Source organism: Haemorhous mexicanus, chromosome 11 (assembly GCF_027477595.1).
Source record: "Haemorhous mexicanus isolate bHaeMex1 chromosome 11, bHaeMex1.pri, whole genome shotgun sequence".
NCBI lineage: Eukaryota > Metazoa > Chordata > Aves > Passeriformes > Fringillidae > Haemorhous > Haemorhous mexicanus.
The window spans coordinates 13,042,988-13,065,036 of record NC_082351.1 but is presented as its reverse complement, the minus strand read 5'-3'; the positions used below and the strand labels follow the sequence as shown (position 1 = coordinate 13,065,036).

Sequence of the window (22,049 nt, the reverse complement as noted above, 5' to 3'; positions counted from 1 at the left end):
CAGCAAAGATATGGCGAGGGGGTTAGGAGCTTATTATGAAAACTATTGAAGTTACAGCTGTTGAACAACAACATTATAGTGGTTAGGCTGGCTAAATAAGCATGCAAATGTTGATTAGGAGGAGATATAGAAATAGATATAAATAAATAGACACACATATATACATATACACATACATATACGTATACATATAGGTATACGTATACATATATATACACATGTACATGTACATATACATGTACATGTGACTAAGAAAGGCCAGCAAAGTACCTGACTGAGACTCATGGTACAGTCTGAGTAATAGTGGAAAGAGATTTCAACATTTATCAGGAAAAAAAAGACAGACTGGTTTTGCCTCATTATTATTAGGACTGCACAGCAGCCTTGTTGAAGGGGGTATGATCTTTCAGAGCTGGGAACCTTAACCCTAACCCTAATCCTGAATGTATTGTTAGGACCCAAATTCTTGACTCTATTGCTGCAGGATATAGATAGCCACTTATTCCTTTGCTTCTGCAGCAGAGTCCCAGGCACCAGCCATGGGTGCTGTGTAAACCCTGGGGAGAACAATCCCCCCCAGCTGTAATTGATGTGTTTGTGCTATTTATCTGCCGAGCTGTCTGCTGTGATTAACTGCCTGCAGGCATGTGTGGAGGGCTCCAAATGTTGTGTTATTACATGGCTGTCATATTTCATGCAGATGGATCTGCCCGACGAGGAGCCGGATCGATTGAGTAACAGAACGTTTCGCTACGACCCGGGCCAAGACAAATGGGGGGAGAGAGCCCCAATGAAGTTCTCCAAGTACCGCTTCAGCACTGCCGTAGTCAATGGGGAGATTTATGTCTTGGGTAAGGGGAAACAGATTCTTAACAGATAGCACCATGACTTTTTCTTCTTTCCAGCAATTTGCCTTTGTGAAGTGAAATATCTCACCCTTTGTTACGTACCGTAGGCCAAGTGCCTCGTACTAAATGGGGAGTAATGTCTAGAATAACTCCTGCTTGTCTAGAAAAACTCCCTAACTGCAGAAAAGTGTATCTAGTGAGATATTAGGAAGTTCTAAGCTTAGTAATGGAGCTCTGTGCATTGTGTTTTCAGGCTTACAAGCAGGTATTGTATTTGAAATAAGAAAACATTGTTTTAACCAAAGATACGTGTGCTTATAGTGGTTGGATGGAACTACTGTCAATATGATTCTGCTTTGTGTGATTGGTCAAAAAACTTATAAAGTAAGTTATTAAGGTCTTGGTCTGCTGCCTGGGATGTGAGCTGCTGGCATCTTCCCATTGTTATAACCATGTCATGAGACTGATGCTGGAAAATGAAACAGCTCAAGGCACATTCCTAGCAGTCCCGTCCCGTTTGTGATTTGTACATAGACCTCAGCCAGTGACAAATGGGGAGTATTTTTATAAAGTTATTTGTTCCCACATTATTTCTTACTTCTGTAGTTTATGTGGATTAAATTATGTGAATGTGTAGTGTTCTGGATTCGTGCAACACATATTTTCTTTGGGGTGTCAGTGTGTGGCATAAATAATAATGACTTTTAAAAGGTGAGTAGAGAAGCCTTGAAGCACCATTTCACAGGTGAGCAGTGAAATACTAAAAAATGTATGCAGCATCCTAAAGGAAAGGCATAAGGATAAAGAAAATTTTTATTTCCCAAAACTAACATCATGACTGTCTCCTGACAAAACTCAGTGAATACTTCTATTCCACCTATCTCAACACAGTGCATTTTTATATTTCATATAGAAATTCTATATTTTATATAAAAATAAATATTTCTTTTTGACAATTTTTGATTGAATCCGTTCAGGTTTTTTGTTTCAAAACATGAAACTTTGGTACTTTGACCAAAAGTTTTACCATTTGTGCAAATGAGTTCAATAATCTTCTATCTACCCCAAAATCTTTTGCCCCAAAACCTTATTGTAGATAGAGATATGACTGGAAAGTTCTTGGGGAAGGAAGGAAAAAAGTTCATCCAGCCAATCTGCAGGTGGGCTGTGAGTGATTCATGCCCTTCCATGCTCCCATGGTCTCATGGGCAGCTTTGGGTATGAAGAAAGCAGCAATTCTATCAGCACCTCAGGACATTTCAATCCCCTCTGCTTCAAACTGCTCCTGCTTACAAGCTGATCAAAGTGAACACAAGAATACAGAGTTATCAGCTTAATATACCTCCCATATCAGGGTGTTCTGGCTTTGTCTGGGTTGTTACACACCAGGGATAAAGCAGTTTGTTCCTGGCTCATAATACAGAAAGGGAGGTGTACAGGAAATGTGTCTTTGAAGCAGAAGAGGAAAGTGGCTTTAATGCTGCATTTGTCTTCTTTTAGAGTAACTTCTTTCTCTTAAGTGATTTGAGAGAGGCCCATTGGCACAACCAGGAGGAAGGGTGAAAGAAACTCATATGGAAAAGTGAGTTTGAAAACAGCAAGTTGGGTTATTATTATCAAAGGTTAGTGATAGAGAATGTCAGTGTGCTGTTAAATAATGAGTGTTGGCTGTCCAGGTTCAAAGGTGCTTTGAAAACATGGAGACTTTGTGCTTTGTAAAAGGTTAAATGCGTGTAATTATTTATACTGACACTGATGCTGCAATGGGGCAGCAGAAGCTGCTGGAATAGCTGGGAAGAGAACAGCAGCCTTCATGTGTCTCACTAAGAAGTGCTGCCAGATCAAGACCTCGAAGGCTGTGATGACACAGGGAGTCAGGGAGCAAAAAAAAGCAGCTGCCTTGGGATGCATGTGATAAAACAAATTGACAGTCTTCTTCCCAGCAAGCCTGACACTGGCACAGGGAAAAGGAGTGGCTAATGGGGAAAACTGCATCCATTTTCTTCCCTTAAAATCTCACAGAGCAAGAAGTATATGTGAGTGATTGCAGTAATGAAATGTACAGATTGAACACAAAACACAGCCTTAAATCCAGAAAAGGCCTGTTTAAATGGCATTGAGGAAAGTTCATGGTCTCATGGACCTTCAGAAGCATTTTGCTAATTAAAATATAAAAAGTCTTGGTTTTGTACGTGAAGCAGCCAATGCTGGAGTATTCAGGGAGGTGAACACTAGCTTGGATTCTTTCTTACCTGCTGGCCAATACCAATAATTCTGTGTGTGTGGGAGAGAAAACCTTTGCTACAATCTGATCTGCACGTGGGTGGTAACAGGGTTTTGCTCTGTCTCCATCATTTTGCTGGTTCACACACCTTCCCATGGCAGTCTTTATTTGAGCCCATTCCTAAGGGAACCAATGCACTTAATGCTCAGGTGAACAGTTTGCTGCATTGGACCCTTCACTCTTGCCACTGAGTCTAACTAAACATTCATAAAGGCACTGTTTGTTCTCAGTTCCAACAGTGTAAATCTGGGGTAATTTCACTGTAATGGACAAACTTGCTTATGATTTGTACCAAGGGTAACTAAGCTCACACACTGCTCCAAGTAGCAGATTTTTGAGAAAGACTGGGCTATGTTTACCATTACATTTCTGAGCCTGCCTCCCTTCTGATGCTCTGCCCACTCAAGGTGTAACTGCAGCAAGTGCTGACACAGATCAGTTACCATCAGGTAGCAGGGATATCAGTTGCAGAGAAGACATTTTGACCTAGGTCTGGGCTGCTTCCACAACCTCCTCATTGCCAGTTTTCACAAACCTTGTAAGAACTTTTACATCCATAAATCTGCAACATTTAGTTGAAACTGGCCAACAGGCACAAAAGCTATGTAAGGTAGAGAAAAATAATGTAAATGTAGATAGAGACCACACATATAATTGCATAAGTCTTGTTTTCTTGGGAAATCAAATAATATTACAACTAATTTTTTAATTGAAAGACAAGTCTGAGCCAAAAATGATGGGTCAACAAATTCTGCCTTTGAATATGCTGATTTAAATCCACCTGCAAGAGTATTGGTAGAAACAGAGATTTATCTGTTAAAATTAAGAAGACAAAGTGGTTGCTAAATTTTAACCATCACAGTCTGAAAACTGTGGAGAGATTAAAGCATCTTCCAAGACCTCTCAGAGTGATGAAGCAATTTCCAAATGAACTCTGGCTGAAAACAGTGCTACAGACATGATACTGGCCTCTTACTCTGCATGCAGACACCACACGTGGCCTCATCTCCAGCTGTAAGTTCACACTCACCAACTGTAACTAAACCTCACAGATAAAAGCTTCATTCCATGGTTTATCTGTGGTGACAGGTTCATGTTACCTTGTGAGTTCTCAGGCTGCTGGGCTGTGAGGTGGGTTCAGCTCCTCTTTGGACACAATTGTGATGGTAACTCCAGCTGGGAGTTATGGCTGCTGGAGTTACCATCACAATGGGCAGCTCATGGCATTGAGAGAAAATGAAAGTGCTCCTACTCTGGGTGATGTGGCACTTGGTTGTGGAGATGATGTTCAGGAGAGAATGGGGATGGAAAGAACAGAGATTGATAGTGACAGAGCAAAGAATAGCAACTGTCATGAGGGTGGTAAAACCACTGCAGGCTCCCCAAAGCTGGGGATCCCTTGGACATGACCCTGCGTCATAAGGAGTGTCAGGCACTCTGGGAGTCTAGAAAGATGCTGTCAAGGGTGATTTGTGCAAAAAGACAAATTCTGAAGAGGACCATTGTAGCTGCACAGTCTGTGGTGATTGGGAGTGGGGCTGGCCCAGCCTCATCCCCAGTGGGCACAGCTGTGAGCAGCAGGTGAGCAGCACTGACAGCAATGAGCCATGGAGTGCCCAGGGGCACTGACCAACCACCCAAGGGAGCAGAGGGCACACAGGTGCAGTGCATCAACAGGAGGGGATAAAAGGTTGGGCTGAAGAACGAGAAAGACTAGACCTTTGCAGCTTCTTGAAGTGTCCTGATGTTGCTTTGTGTGGGCAGCCACCTGAAGCTTTCTGATGTGGAATGGTGTTACTGTGTGTGGGTTGAAGCCTTCTCAAATTGTGTGGGGATGCTCTGTGTATTGTGGCTGTGTCAACTGTGATAGGTCAGAGGTTGTTCTCATGTAGTGGCCTCAGAGATAGCTCAGGCATAATGTCTAAGCTTTTGTGCTGTAGATGAGAGAGAGGCTTTTGTTGAGTCTCTGCTATTGATAACCTCCCTAATCCTGATGGGAATTTCTCATGGTGCAGTGTGCCATGAGAAGCACTGTACAGTCCCAGTCAGGGGACACTCTGTGAAGGGGCTGCTCAGAAGCATGGAATGGTATCCCTTGGATTCCCACAGGGATCCCCCATTTCCCCTACCATTATTGTTCCTTTTGGGGTGCACATCTCCATGGGCATCCTGCAGTCAGCTAAGGAGATCCACTGGGGGCTGCTGGAGGCAGAGGAAGGAAAGGAGGCAAGGTGGAAACAGGTAAATGCAAGGTATCTTCTGTATGCCTGCAGGACCACACCCTGCTTCCCAGGAATAAGAACATGAAATAAAGAGAATTCCAGCTGGGCACATAGTGATGCACAGACAGAAGATTTCTTTCAAGCAAGTCTTGAAAACAAAGTCCTTAAATGAAATAAAGTTGTCAGCTCTTTCCTGCAGGATCTCTCACACAGGTGTCAGTACATTGAGGGACTCTAGAGCACAGATGAAAAATCATTGCAGAGAAAGTTGATCCTCTTTAATGTCTGCGATGTATAAATGCAATTTCTATCATAAATATGAAGCAGAAAGAATTGATGGAATATTAGCTTTGAATAAGGTGAAGTAGCAGACTTTGATAGACAAGTTTAATTTTTGCTGTCATCCACGTAGGTGTAAATCTGTAGTAAGTAGTCTGCTGATGGCAGTTGTGTTAAGATCACTTTATTCTCACCCAGATCAGAATCTGATGCTTAGCCTTTGAAGTGTTAATTTCTGAAAAGTCCTCTTGGCACAGCACAGAGGATGTAGTCACTGTCCAAAAACCCTTCCCAGACTAATTGCCAGCTCCAGCATGTAAAACCCTAATGACTTAAATGGAATTATTGTAGAGTCAAGCTGATGGAAGGAAAATGAGAAGTAGATCAGAGTTTTTGGTCTGAGTAATAGCATTGTTCAAGAACCTGTACCGTGTGTCTTAATCAGCAGTCCTGCACCATAATTGTCTGTTTGTTGTGCAGTGTTCCTAGAGACTCTCATGCTATTTATACACCATATATAATCCTCACAAGTAAATGAGCAGCATTTCCTAAGGCTCAAAATCCTTTCTCCTATTCATCTCTTTTCACTGGTCTCAGCTCTTTCTCTCCATATTTTCCCAGGAGCATAACTATATTTGTTGGAAAGCCCAAGAAAGAGCAGTATTGTGTTCTTAATGACAGAGGCAATTGAGACACTTTTGGAGGAAAACCAGATGGGAGGGCTCTATTTAAGGTCATGCATTTTCATCTCTCACTTTAAAAAATATCCTTTCCAGCTACTTCTCTGAAAACTTATCACAGCCAACATACAAATTAGGAAAATTTATCCAAATGAATCCATTTGAATGCCATATTCATTACTTCTGTTAAAACACACTCAGTAGAACTAGTGTCTCTGAAATACAGGTCACTGGTAAAAAAAAAATCTGTATCACTATGACAGCTTCAGCCATGTGTTGCTTTTATGCTGTATAATTCCTGCTTTATAAATAATAATGTATTGAAGGACTTAGATGAGAAATCCTATTAGGGAAGATTTAGGAACCAAAGAATTTTTGGTTTTCCTCCTCAGACTGGCATCCTACCTCTTACAACTTGAGTTTTTTCCCCTGGGTTCTTGCTGAAAGCTTCTTTTAGAAGTTTTAAACAGTTAAATGAGGTTCAATTAAATACTGAATGTCTTGATCATAAAATACTTGTTTGAATATGTACTTTGGGGTCTCTCTGGAAAAGAAAGTGTGTGTAGGAGGAGCTGGAAGGAAACATTTTAGCTTTCGTGCTTGAGTATTAACTGTGCATTTGAAAAACACTTTATTTTAAAATAAACATGTCTATTTATAAATATGCTTTGGACTTCTGACAAGTAGCAGCTTATGGGTCTGATTCTGAGCTTTTGTACCTGTGCAACAGCCTCCAAAGTGTCCATGTGCAGGAAGAACAAAAATAGGCAGATAAATTGGTCTGATAGATGAGATTGAAACTGCTTTCTACACACTTAAGTATTTTCAAAGGCAGTCAGAAAAGGCATTTTATGAGAAAAGGAGCTGAAACTGAAACATTGACCATGCTTAGGAAGACAATAATCTGGTTTTTCAGCCCTGCTTCTAATCAATCTTATGCCCTCATGTCTCCCACAAGCTGCATTACCTCATCTGCTGTGCTCTGGGTTAGCAAAGGATGAGAGTGCTCCTTGGTTTCATCTTTGGAAGTGCCTGCCAGGGCTGCTTTATGGCTCCCTCATTTCCCTGCCATCCAGCCTTACTTAGCAGAGAGTGAGGGAGAAACAGAACTGCTGAGACTCAGCTTGAGTGCTGGTAATGAAGGGAAATGTTACATAAGAGATTAGCACTATTAAATTCATTGTGCATTCCAGAGATCAATTTAATAATGAATTACTTTACAGGAGACAAATCTTGGATTTCATTTGCTTGTTGAAGAGTCCCTTTTTTTTTTTTTTTTTTACCCATTTCTGAGGTTCCTTTAATAAAAATCAAAGAGGCACTACTAAGAGCACATATTGCTTGCTATTGTGATCTGAGGACTCAGTTATAGGATAAAAAATAACACTGTCAGTACCCTGAGGGCACTAACAACTCTGATCATCCTGAGCAGCATCACCTGGGGCCTCCACCCACCCCTTCTGCCCATAGGTCCAGGAGCATCAGTTAAACACAGCCCTAATGACCTAAACCCCTGTGCCCTCCTCTGCACCCTGCCTTTGCTCCCTAAAGGCCACCCCCATTTTATGTAGAGGCTCCTCTAGGAGCAGAGCAAGAGCTCAGTTGTTCAGCTGCTCTGGCCAGAGAACCTGAGATAAAGGCAGAATTGTGGTGTTAACTACAGTTCCCTGTGTCTCCACTTGCCTTTGTGATGGTTCCATAAAAATGAATGAAGAAGCCCAAGGGACAGGATGATCTGGATTGTGGAGTGATGGAGCACAAAGTGGCCAGAGCTGTCTGACACAGCAAGGGGATTTTTTTCTGCCAATTTGAAATCTCACATGCTGTATACATTATAGATTGTGAACAGCCTGGTTAATGTGAGATTCCTCCACTTGGTTGTAGATGGGAATTGTTTTAAATTTGAGGCTTTTTTTGTTGTTGTTTTTTGTATTCAGTTCTTTGTAAAGAGTCCTGAGACATCCATTTCCATAGAGGAAAAAATATACTTTCTTACAGGAGTAATTCTCAACTCCTGCATCTGGGAACACAGAAAAACAGAGCTCAGAGAGTCTGATATCCTCAGTTCCTTTGTTAGCAACCTGCCAGTGTTAGCATTGCTTTAAGAGAGGAGGTTGAAGTTCATGATTTCTTGTTTTCCATAATGCTCTTCTTCTAAGCTTGAAAATTAAATTTTACTCCCCTCTGATTTTTCCTTCTTCCTTTCTATTTGCTGAGAACTCAGTTTTGCTATTGTAAATTGAATATGAAATTGGATTTAGCTGAAATAGCTGTGCAGGGCTTAAATAAAATGGAAATGTTTTGTACCTTCAGGGCTGTCTCTGATAAAGACAGGATTAAAAGAGGTTAAATATAAATTGCTTCAATCACCCCATGAAGGTTTCATGCTTGAAAACATGTAGTAGCTCTGAAATTTTTGAAAAGATGCATCAATAGGTCCTGGAAAACTACTTTTCTAATAACTGTACAGGAAAAATATTTGGTGGGAGATCCCCTGGACTGGCAGCTGAATGCCTTCATTAAAAGGTAATGGTTGTGAGGTTTTTTGCAAAAAAGTCACTGACTGCTTTGTCCATTTTGTACCTGATTATTTGTGTTCTTTCTAAAGCTACCTTGCCCCACGTTACTCCATTTCTTACTGTGTTTTTATTGTCATTTTCTAAATAAACTGCTATTATGCTTCTAGAGAAGTTCAGGGCCATTTTGTTCACCTCCCCCTCCCTGTTTGAAATAATAAGGCAATCAGCTGAGTTATTGGTTTCTGACATGCTGCATGCATTCCCTAACTGGTGCCATTTATTCCTCTGATTGAACAAGAACCTCTTTCATTTCTCACATGAAGATTTTTCTTTTGGGTGAGTGCATATTCTTCAGTGGGGTACAGCAACAACTGGGCTAATTTAAAAATATCTAGCTTGACAACCAGCAGCCATCTGTCTATGGCACCACAAAGATGTATTTTGAAAGGGTCAATTTAGTCTGTGGGGAGTTCTAATATTATTGGTTCCCAGTTAAAACTGCCTTGAGAATCTCTCTGCATTACACTGCAGTTGTGGACTGTACATAAACTGGTGGCAAATTTGTTTCCATGCTGTATTCTATGAATCTGCCAGTGGAAGCTGTACAATCAGAAACCATAGGAGATAAGCAATCAATTAAATAGCCTTATCAGTTAATTAATTGGATTAGCTCTTAAAATTTTTCATTATACATTTAGGGGAATATTGTCCTGTCCTAAGAGTGGCACCTCTTTAATGAGGCATTAAGGAGTAGAGGAGAAGTCTGCACAGGAGAGGATAATATTCTGCTGTAAAGAACAATACTGTAAATGTCTGAATTCTGAAATACCCCAAGGAATAGCTCAGTGAGCCTCCATCATGAGAAAGGCTCAGCAGGGTGATGCTTCCCTTTTTGACAAGGAAATGATTAGCAGAATCCCATGACCACGGTTAATCTCTGCCTCAGCTCTCAGGTGAATCAAGCCTCAGAGGAGGAGCCCATCAGGGCAAATGCTGCTTTAATTGAGGGGGTTAACACTGAACACGTTTCAGTGCCAGCCCTGTGTTAGCACACACTAAGGGATATCTAGTACAAACTGCAAGGACCTTGCTGGTGGGTATTGAGGCAAGTAAAGGTTCTCTGGGCTGGAAAAAGAGATGAAAACCAAACTCGGAGAAGGCTTTCAATTTCAAATATTGAACAAAATAAAATGCTGTTAATTTCAGCCAGAGGAAAACTTCCTGCTGATGATAATGGACGCCAAATTTTATTCTAATTTTTCTGCTCTGATGCAGGTTTAAGTGATTTTTATATATTTGCCTGACTCTAAAATGCAAATCAGGAACACAGTGCTAGCAAATTTGGAGCACTGCAGTCCCCATTTATAGGGAGCTTCCTCTTCCAAACACTTTGGGAGAATGCACAAGAGATTTAAAAAATAACATGGTCCCTTTGAAGAGGTAGGTGGAAAATCATATCCAAGTAAAACTTGGAGCACTAGGGGCTCATTTCTCTGACAGACCAGCTTAACAGCACTAGGGACAATATATTTTAAAAGCAGCTGAACCAGCACAGGTTGCACTTGCGGTCCTTTCCCTTTGCATATGCAAGGGCATAATTACATGCTTACAATGCATTTTGGATTTGCACAATTGAGCAGCCCTACACGTGTATCTGGAATGCCAGCCTCCATGTGGAAATGGCTTGCCTATTGCAGCCATTTTATGTTCAAAAGTAGCCCCAAACACACACATGCACAAAAGAACTCCATCAGTGCTCATTACAGGGTATTGTGTCCATTGGCACAGATGGAAAACCTGCTTGGGGATGTCAGCACATTAATTCCTGAGAACCAAAGGCTGCAAATTCAAAATGTGGATTTGATCACTGGAAGGGATTGGGAAAGGCAGAGTTTGCAAAGTACTGTCACTGTTTCCAGGGTGCATGGGGATCTCAGGTACACCTGCAGGGAGTCCCAGCAAAAGGAAACTGGGATCTGTTTCAATCCTGCATACTGACTTCAAGCACCCTAATTAACCACTCATCAGTAGGGCTTGTTGCTAATAACTCAGCTGGCTCTCCTGCGTGTTGGATGGTTTTGTTACTGGAATTTTATTTGCTTTAAGAAATAAGTGTAATTTAGCATATGAGGTAGGTATGATATTTTTCTTTTTTTGAAGAAAACTAACCAAGAAATGCAAATAATTGTTGGTAACGTGTGGGGGTCAAATCCAACAGCGGTATTTGAAAAATAGGTTTTGATCCATTGCAATTTGTCCAGCAAATAGAACAAATAATTATGACAATTTTTACCATATGGGAAGAAAACAGAACAAAATACCTTTGTGTTTTGAAGACATTCTGCTTGTTCTTCCTTTGATATGAGACTTCAGAAGGGATCTTGCTTTGGTGTCTGTGGATAACGTGCTGTAGCTTCTGCTTTGTGTTCTCTCACAAACTTCTGAAGCTGCAAAGAAGAAAGAGCGTGAAATGAGAAGGTGCAAACAGAAAATGCAGCCAGCAATGTATTTCACAGCAGAAGTGGGACTGCTACATTTGACCTGTGTATCTTTTGCAGGAGGAATTGGGTGCCTTGGTTATGACAGAGGACAGACACGGAAATGTCTTGATGCAGTGGAGATTTATAACCCTGATGGAGACTTTTGGAGGGATGGACCCCCTCTGCCTTCTCCCCTCCTCTCCTTGAGAACCAACTCCACCAGTGCAGGCTGCGTGGAAGGGAAGCTGTACCTCTGTGGAGGATTTCATGGAGCAGGTACTAAAATGAGTCCAACATTCTCTGTGTAGTTAAAATCAGTTTCACTGGACACAGACTGACCTGATGAGTGATTAGCCCTGTCAGATGGCACTGGCATGTCCTGGAGTCACAGACCTGATTCTGCCCTTTGGACTGCCAGCTCCTAATGTCAATATCAATTGGGTTCTGTTTGACTTTTGCTTTTTTCCTTAACAAAACACAAAAATTTAAGGATGTTTCTGATCTGTTTCTAAACCTGTCCGAATCTAAAAGCTCAGCAGAATTATTCTGGATTTACATTTAGAGTCACAGAAATTGGGGGCTCAGTGTTTTATGGACATTAGAGAACTTGGGCATATTTGTTGAAGATTAAGTCCCTGTCCATCAGTCCTTAGCCATGTTATCTCACTCTGCCTGCTTACTTACATGCATGTTGTAATCAATGTTGGAAAAGCTTGTGTAGTTAATGAGGACCCTGGGTAGGAAACTGAGATACAAAAAGACTGAAGTTCCAGATCTGGTGATTTTAAATAATCTTAGCCCCAGGGACACCTTTCTTCTTTTAAGTCTTCTTCCTTCCAACTTTGCTTAGCTTTATCTAGATCTCCAGTGCATATAACCTATTTTTTTTCATTATAAATGCAAGGGATTGCAAAACAAGCACACTTAAATGATTCTGCTACATACAGCTGCCACCCCAAATTCCTTTCTAGGAGAAAGCAATAGCACAGATAGCAATAGCAGTTATCCAGTGCTAATCAATACCATGTCAGCCTCACTGTTGACCAGGAATGGTCACATGGTATCACTGGGAGACCTGTCCTTCTCATTACAGTTTTACTTGTAGAACAACCTCTAAACTTAAAGCTGCTGTTATTTTAGAATTATGATTTTCATCAGCTAGTTCACAATTTGCCTTCTGCTTTCATTTGCTACTGTTTGAGGAAGCTGCTTCCTGAAAAGAATTGTTGGGCATGTTCCACATCATCTCTGATGGAAGTTCTGTGACGTCACAGAAATTTTGCTTATCACAAATCACTGGGTTTCCATAGCAAACCTCGTGCCATTCTAGTTGTGGTTTTTCTCAGCAACATTATGAAAGAGCCTAAAGTTAGTGGGTAAAAATTTCAAAAGGCTAATCATGGGAAGTGGCTGAGTCACCCTCCCTGGAGGGATATAAAAGATGTGTAGATGAGGAGCTTGGGTACGTGGTTTAGTGGTGGGCTTGGCAGTGCTGGGTTAATGGTTGGACTGGATGATCTTAAAGGTCTTTTCCACCCTAAACAATCTGATGACTCTGTGATCATTAGCAGTGAAAAATGAAGCAATTTTTTTCCAGATGACTAACAGATTAATATGAGATTTTCTGACTAGTGTAACTTCAGAGGCATAAAAACACTTTCTGTACAATATCACCGCATTCTGTCACTGAGTGAGTCATGTATAAAGAGTGGTTGTTCTGGGAGAGGCTGAAAGTCCTCCTGTGGATTTCAAGAAGGCTGTCTTTTGTATATTTGTATAATGCCAGCTCAATGGGGTCCTGATTCCACCCTCCACTATTGCAATCTATAGCATTATGTATAGAACTCCTCTGCACTAACAGTGTTATTTAGATTGGAAAACAAGAAGTCAAAGTTAGAAAATGCCAGTTTTGCAGTTACCTGTGCACCTGAATTCTGACCCCCTACATGTGCATTCTGTGCACCAGTAAAGAAGTAGTGTGTAGTTCTGCTGTTAGGCAGTCATTAACCAGCAGCCAAAAATAAGAGTCTCACTGTCAAATCAAGAGTAACCACATAGATTAGGAGTTGAGAGGAACCTGTGCCTTAAACACAGGCTTCTTAAAGTGACTTTCAAGTTAGTTCAGGAAAAGGGCTTTCTAAATGGTCACAGCAATAACAGCTTCTGGCTACATCCTCAGGACAGGGATGGGCAGAGGCCATGAGGTGAACATGGAGATGTCACCTGGCTGCCCTCTCTCCCTGGCCACATGTTCTCTGCATGCTGGAAAGGGCTCTGGATGAACTCTTTGGAGTGAGAGAGGGTTATTACTGCCACGTGGGAGCTTGGCGAGGGTGACTTGACCCTGCACTTTCACAATTACAGCTGCTCAGCAGCTTCAAGGTACAGAACAGCATGTGCTGCTGCTGCTTTAGTAGAAGATAGTATTATTTTAGAATGTGTTTGTTTGGTTTTGGTCTTTGGGCTTCTTGGCATGTCACTTGGGTTTTTGTGAGGGATGAGACCGAAAGAGGATATTCCAATTTTACAAAACATTGTAATTTATTTTCATCCAGTTGGAGTTCTTGGAACAAGCTGGAAGCACAGCTGTAGTCTTTGGGTTTTCTGCCTGCTGAATGCCAAAAGACTGCTGTGATCATTCAAGAATAAGCACAGCAAACAAAAGAAAAAGGAAAATATGCCAAAATCACTGCCGCAATTGAAGTCTTAGCCTATAGGGCTGAAACCAACCCTGTGTATAGTATAGATTTGTCCTAATCTCTTCAGCCTTCACTTGCTTAAACCCACTCTTGATCCAGCAGGAAGTTGACCTGGCAAAGACATTGTTCCATGTTAATTTTTGACTGGTATGTGTCATGCTCTCTATGCCTCCCTGCATGTGTATAGACCTAAGTGGATCATTAGAGCCCAGAGATGCTGCAGCCAAAGCTGAAAAGCAGTTGTTAACTGCTTAAAGGGCCCTAAATTTGAAAGAAAGGATAAGTACTGCTCACCTACCATCTTTTCTGAGCCCCATGTGACAAATGAAGTTTTGTGATGGCAGGATTCCCATTCCATGTGTATTGCCTGTCACAAGTCCTTGTCTGCCAGAAGGGAAGACAAATGGTGCAGCCCTAACATCATCCCCAGGAGAAAAAGGGAAAAAAAAAAAAACTCTAGCTACTCTAGAGGGAAGTCAGCTTGGCCAGGTGACAGTAGCAATAGGAGTCCTTCTAGAAGATGGGTGAACTCCAAAGTGTGTTCAGGCTCCCTCTGAACGGCAAGGAATATTTTTCAATGTTTAGATATGTTGGTAAAGCTTCTCCTGCTGAGGCTTGCTCAAGTTAGAAGCCTGTTCAAAGCTGGCCATGGAAGAGGAAAGGGGATTAATTCAGCTGAAGCTCAGACACTTCTCTGCAGTGCCTACACTAAGACCTTGGTAACCCTAGGCTCCCTGCAGCAGATGGAGAACCACAGACACTTCAGAGGGAGATTCAGATCCTTGGTGCTTTACATCTGCTCTGAAGGAGCAGAAAGAAATTCAAAATTCAGAGGAGCTCTCCTCCTCTTAAAGCTTCATGTTTAAATCAGGAAGTGAGGGATTCTAACTTGTCTTACCCAGTGCAAACACATCAGAACTTGGTGTCTGGTTTGATGGTGCAAACGTCTGAGACACCTCTGTATTGTTATCACTAGCTGATTAATTAGTATGTTTTACAGTCATAAGTATAAAAAACCCACTCTTCTTGTTTTGAATCTGTTTCCTCCTTAGCGAGACTTGCAAAACTTCATCTGTTGTCCAGTTGTTTATACAAATTAGCTAATTTTCTACTGAAATTTCTATGGTAAACAGGAGCCATTAACCTGCTTGTCTCAGCTCTTGCTCATGAAGCCTGTGTTACAAATGTTATTTCCTAGCAGTGTTGTAGCATTCATCAAGATAATCACATATGTTTCAATTTTTTTTCCCCATTGGTTTATAGTTCAGCACAGAGCAAAAACATTACCCCAAGTATGAATACTCAGCAGGGCTCAGTGTGCAACAGCCAGCCAGATTTCTGCTAAAATACTGCCATGTTTCCTGCTGTAACTGTGGATTTTAAACCAGCCTTTGCAGCCTGACTCTACAGTGTTCTTGTTGATGTGTTTTGTTTTCTTTTCATTGAACAAAACCTGTCAAGCTGCACAGGTTGACAGCTACTGACATCAGCCTGTGCAGAAGCAGCCTCATTAGTGTGGCTCCCTGATGGAGGGGGGGGAGCAGCTCTTCAGGTATGCAGGATTACACCCTTAGAAAAGGCCTGCCAGATCAGGTTCCCTTTCTTTTGACTGCTTCTGAGCATTATAAATGTTTTTCTGGTGAAAGTAGTGAAAGAAAAGGTGTGTGCCTGCTTACTGGGACCATGTCATCCTCTGTCATTGCCACTTGTAGCCTCTATCTGGTGGCTGGGGGTTGTAGCTTTAGTTTCAGGCTATAGATGTTGGTCCAGCTGGATTTTTCATAGATTTGAAAGAAAAAAAACTGAAATCCAGAGCTGAATTGTTTTTGCTTTGGTTTTTGGGTTGTTTTGTTGTTTTTGTTTTTTCTTTTAACTCAAAGCATCCTGGCATCCTGGCTGTATCAGCAATAGTGTGGCCAGCAGGACCAGGGCAATGATTGTCCCCCTGCACTGGGCACTGTTGAGGCCACAGCTCCAATTCTGGGTTCAGTTTGGGCCCCTCACTACACAAAGACATTGAGGGGCTGGAGTGTGTCCAGAGAAGGGCAAGGGGGCTGGGGAAGGGGCTGGAGCACAAACCTCCGTGGGACTGGCTGGGATGTTTAGCCTGGAGAAAAGGAGGCTCAGGGGGGAGCTTATGGATCTACAGCACCTGAAAGGAGATTGTAGCCAGGTGGGGGTCATCTCTTCTCCCAGGTGTAACGAGTGACAGGACAAGAGGAAGTAACCTAAGTTGCACCTGGGAAGGTTTAGATTGGGTATTAAGGAAAATTTCTTCACTAAAAGCACCGGAATGGGCTGCCTAGGTCAGTGGTGGAAACACCATGCCTGGAGGTTTTTAAAAGCCATGTAGCTGTGGCACTGCGGGACATGAGTTAGTGGTAGCTTGGCAGTGCTGAGTTAAAGGTTGGACTTGGTCATCTTAGAAGCCTTTCCCCACCTAAATGATTCTATGATGTTAATTAAAATGCCACTATTTTACTGTGCTACTGTCATCCATGTGACATTAGCTGATGTGCAATGTACAGGTACAAGCACCTCAACTCAAATTATGAAATGTTTAATAGATCTGCTCTTAGCAGCACATATCCCCTAAAAGGTCTTATAATTTCATCAGGTAATGGGGCTTTTTGTGGAACTGTCTCTCTGAACTGGCAGTTTTGCCATCTCCCTCCTGGGTAGCTTAGAGCAGAGGAGGTGAATGTACTTCTCTAACATGTAAGTTGAAAATTTCTGCAATGTGTGGTTTCATGTGGGACCAGAGCTGCTTAATGCAGTTTTGTTATTTACTTACTCATATCAAGTAGAAATAAATTTTTCTCTTGAATAGTGTTACAGCCAGAGAAAGGAAGAAGGGAAGAAATATCTATGAAATGGACATGCAAGAATCTAAATTATTTTGTGCTTGCAACTGTTACCCAGGATAGGTGACAGTGATACAGAGTCCTACTACCTGTGTTAGTTTTGATTCTTAAAAAAAACCCCAAAATTAAAATTTACAATGGATTAATTTTCTAGTCTATTCTTCCTCATTTACATAATCTGCAATCCATGCATTGGAATAGAAGCAACTCTGCTTGCAGCAGTGCAGAACTGTGTAGTAATTACTATATTCCAGCTGAGCTAATGAGTTTTTATCTCCACACTGCCCACTCCTAATAGCAGACTAACTTAATAGTTATTTATTTTGACTAATCTCCCATGGAAGTTGTTCCCCTTAGTCTCCTCCATTATGTGATTTAGATGGAGAATCATTCTAGTGCTTGTTTTTTATTATAGTGGTTATGGAACATTACTGGAATTAAATATAGACATATTAAGGAGTCTGGCACAGCAAATACTGCACTTGTGAAGCTTGGGGGTTGAGAGATTGGAACAAAACCTGGTTCTCCAGCACCTTCCCATGTTCCCAGCTAAATAAAGCAGAGGTTCAAACCCCGGGCTGCTTATCTGCAGCACTGTTTGTTTCCCTCTGTTAAAATTTAGTGTGCACAGATGAATAATTAAAGTTCTCCTGCCCACAGTTGTTGCCATTAGAATAAATACTCCCACCAAAGGAAGGGATTCAAGGCCCTTGCATTCTGCTCAGCACAGGGCTCTGCTCAGGGCTGCAGGCACTGCCATGGCTCTGCAGCTCACCAGCCACATCCACCCCAAAAAATGCAGCTTGACCTTTCACCAAATTCTCCCCCAGCACCAGCATGAGCTGCTGGCACTGGGAGAGGCCTCTGCAACTGCTGCCTGCCCAGGGAGGGCTGCTCATCTACCCTGCTCATTAGCTGGAAATGTGCTGCCATGAATGAGGCCAAATCAGGTCAGGGGAATTGCTGGGCAGCAGCACCTGCTCATTTCACATCTAAATTTGACCTTCTCACTCTCTGGAAGTGGTATTAGCTATTCAGTCCTGCTTCTTACTGAGGCTCATTTATTGTTTATAAAGGGTTAATGAATGATTAATAGATATTTTAATGCATTTTAATTAATTGCTGAAAAGGTCAATAGGTTGTTTAGAAACATGGCATGTAGCCATGTGTGACAAATTCTGTGTTCAAAACTGCCTGTCGTGCACAGTCTAAACATGTTTTAAATCTTCTATAAATTATATATGAACCTATTGTAAGGCATTTAGAAACAGTATTTCAGGATAGGCTGAGCCAAACAGTTCTTACTCTGATTTGCTGTTTTTACCCACAGAAATTCACATTGCATTGACTCCCTGTCCCTGTAACCTGTGATCCTGCTGTCACCTGCTTGTAAGACTGTGCCTGAAAGAGGCCTTGGCCATGAAGAGCAGGCAAAATCTGGAAAGATTTTAAAAGCTTAAGCAGCAGGATCAGTCCCAAGGATAACAGTTGGAGCAACTGAATTAGGGGTTTTAGGAGATCCCTTCTGTGGACAAGCCCATTCCTTATATATATTTATATATTTAATTTTAGTATCCATTGATGTGTGAGTGAATGGGTGGCTCAGGAAACCATGGTCCTGAAGAACTGCACAGCAGATCAGGATGGGAGAGGACCTGTCTATGAGAATGAATATCTTACCTGACTCCATGCAGGTGCTGGGAAAACAGCAAGCTGCCACAGTGGTCAGTTGAAGCCCCCAGCTTTGGGTGTGTCTGGTGGGATACACTGCCTTGGTACTCCACACCAGGAAGGCTGGCCAGCCCTAAACAGCCCAGCCAGGTTTCCTCTCCTGTGGATTCTCTGCCTGCTCCTGCCCACAGGCACAGATGATGGATGGCCCTGACCTCAGGAGGGTGCTGCCTGTGTCTCACTGGTGGAGTTAGGGAGCAGCTCACACACACAAATGGGATTGAAGGCCACAGACTTGATGAACTTATTATTTTTCCTACTGCAAATGAGGAGCCAGGACATCTGGTAGCAATGATCTAAATGCACTTCTATCTCATTGCAACACAAATATGAATTCCCAGGTCACCTAACTCCACCTCATGCAATTATGAAGGCAGCTATTAGTGGTGAGGAAGATAAGCAGCAGAGGCTAGTCCCATGTGTTTGAAATCACTCTCTGGTACAGATAATGGCATGAAAAAGCAGGTACAAACCAGCAGTGGAGGCTGAGCTGCTCCAAGGCAGCTCTGGGTGGCTCTTTGGTGTCAAGAACTGGGCAAACAAGTGAAAGAAACACCTGAGTAAATATTTCAAGGACTGTTGAATTGGCAAGCACCTTGTGATATTCAGGTGCTTTTTTCCATGACAGGAGCAGAGCAGACAGCAGTTCAACTGTGACAGGTTTGGTGTCTTTTTTTGAAATTTATTTCTATGAATTGACCTATGGCAAAAGAATACAGCACATATTAGGAACCTTCAAACTGGAAAGGAAAAAATGTGTCAGCCTCAGAACCAGCATCAGGAGGAGCTCAGACAAGTGGCCTGTGTGAAGGTGTCCTAGGGCACAGAGCTCCAGGACAGATGTGACACTGAGGCTTTTCCCAGCATACAAGGTGGCCCTGCTCTGGATGAAGTTGCTGAGGTGCTGCTGGCCATCTAACAGTGTGCCAGTGTGGCTCTGTTGCTGCTAGAAGGCAGGTGAACTTGTCCCAGAATACCTTTTATATTTTAATATCTTTGCCCTTCACTGATGCAGAGGCATCATGACTTGTGGCTTGGCACCTGCTCTCACTGTCTCCACCACTCTGTTTCCTCATTCCTGTGCTGTAGCAAACCTCCCAACTGATGTCAATGGGCTTCTGTAAGAAACAATGAAATATCAACCACATTTCAGCAAACTTGCCATGGATTTCACTCCAGTGAATGGAGATTCAGAATTTTTTTTTTTAAAGTTCAATCCTCTGGACAATGAGCAGACTACAGCAGAGTGAATTTATTTATCTTGGCTTACAAATGTAATAGCTGAGTGGTTAGTAGTCCTGGATGAAGTATGGATTTTCTACCTGCTAAGTATATTGCTTAATTCTTCTACATCTCCCTCACTTTAGCCCTCTCAACTCAAAACCTGACAATTGTCCCTGAATTTTCAGTTACAAGTGAGAAAGAAAGGTCCAAAAAAATTGGTAATAAATACTATTGTCATATGGAAAGTTGTTCTTTCATTCCCAGCCTCCAAATCAGAATTGGAATGTGGTTAAAAAAAGAAAAATCCATCAAAACACCCACAAAGAAACAAAAACCCAACAAAAAAACCCAAAAAACCAAAAACAAAACCCCAAAAACAAAACAAAAACCAACAAAAACAAAACAGATGAAAAAGCAAATGAAATATTTATGTTGCCTGCAGTCATACCATGTGTCTTTCCAAGAATCGTTCATCCTGATTTATGTTCAGTCCTGATTCAAATGGCATGAGAAAACTTATGGCATAAAATGAAGTCTGGCCATATTTGGGGAGTGAATCACAAACCTTTCCAAGAAAAAACATAATTGTGTATGTGGAAGGCAGGCAATCACTTACTGAAAATTAATATTTTTGTTCTTTTTCTTTCTGCACATTCGAAGAAAAAAAATAATGTGAAAAAGTGTTCTGTTTGCAGACCAGAATATAAAAGTTAACCATAAGATAAGACTAATTTAGCTTTGACTACTGTATTTGCATATATAACATACAATTTTAACACTTATAAATTGAACATTTTCAGGTGTAATTTAAGTCTTGCACTGGGAAGAGATGGATTTGTAGGCTCACTGTTAACCTTCAGTCTGGTCTTCTACATCAAGAAGGCAAAACTGTGCCAAAAGAGTTCTGACTCTTTTTAACACACCACAATTTCTGGTGGGGATTAAGTTCCACTGGGATTAATGATCCCTCTGCTGGTTTAGCCTCTTCCTTTCCTGAGTATGAATAAATCACTGTTTTACTGCTGGAAAAGGATCTGCAGCAGGGTTAGGTTTGTGCAATTGGAATAATTCTAATCTGAAGTGGTTTAAATCCTGTGCAGAAGAACACAGTATAAGAAAGTTTCTTAAAATTTCTCCTGGTTAAGCAAGAACATGGAGAAAAACAATGCCTCATTTTGTAGAAATAAAATGAGTGAAACCCTTTCATTAGGTGAGATGGTTGTCTGGTGAGGCAGATAATGCAGTGAGGACAGAGAGTTGTGTGGGGTGGCTTTTTAGGAAGGCAATCTCTGCAATACAGCCAATTTAATTTTGTAGGTGTCACATGATTCTCCTGTGAGCAAAATAGGCTGCTATGATATTGCCTTTTTAAAACTGCAATCAAATAAGGCAAATCAATGAAGAATCAGGAATTATTTGTACCTTCAAGCTGTTTATTAGGATTAAAGCCCAAACCCAGCATTACAGCCTGGAATCAAAGGTGCTATTCTCTTTGGAAAGCATCACCTTTTCTGTTGTTCTTACCAAGAAAAAATAAGAGAAAAAATAAATTTAAGGCTTGAGAACTGAAGGTTTTCAACTCATTTCTCTTTGAAATAGAAAAGGTGTAATTTTTTTTCTGAAGTATGACTATTTTGAGCAGTGCTTTGCCTCACATGAACTTTCTCATCTAAAGTGTGCTGCTTAATTTCCTTTAAACAAGATAAGACCAGAGAAATGATTGCTTCCCTTGAATCTTTTTAACTCCCAAGGGTTAACAGTTAACTAACACTCCTTGTGCTGCAAAGCAGAATTTCTAGTGTGGAACAAAACCAGTCAGAATATCCTACAGAAAAGGGAAACAAGGGACATAAAGGTTGAGAGTCACCCAGGTCAGGAAAAAACACAGCAAGGCTTGTGAGGAAGGGCTGCTGAACCTGCCTTTGATGTTTTAATTATGAATTCTTTTTCTGAAGTGTTGCAATCACTCACAGAAGGTCTTGGTTCCAGCATTTGATTATTTTTCCTGTGTTTGTCTCATTTTTGTCATCATCCATGCCAAAGAAAATCCAGGCATAAAAATTTATTGCATAAAAGAGATCATCTAATAAAAAACCACAGAGACAGCAGCCTCCTGTGTCACAGCTTTGGTCTGTTTGTGCTCCTGTATTTGCCTCAGGAAAAACCTCTTCACTCTTGCAGGGTCATACAGGAGTTTGCTGGTAGTGGCACATGTTATT

General features: G+C 41.5%; 1 protein-coding gene across 1 annotated transcript in view; it reads left to right on the top strand.

Moving 5' to 3' along the window:
• KBTBD12 (kelch repeat and BTB domain containing 12) overlaps nt 1-22,049 on the top strand; it is a 32,296-nt gene that overhangs the window by 4,989 nt on the left and 5,258 nt on the right. Inside the window, exons 3-4 of the mRNA XM_059856526.1 lie at nt 701-851; nt 11,391-11,588. Coding sequence (XP_059712509.1) covers nt 701-851; nt 11,391-11,588 — 349 coding nt within the window. The remainder of the gene's footprint in view (nt 1-700; nt 852-11,390; nt 11,589-22,049) is intronic.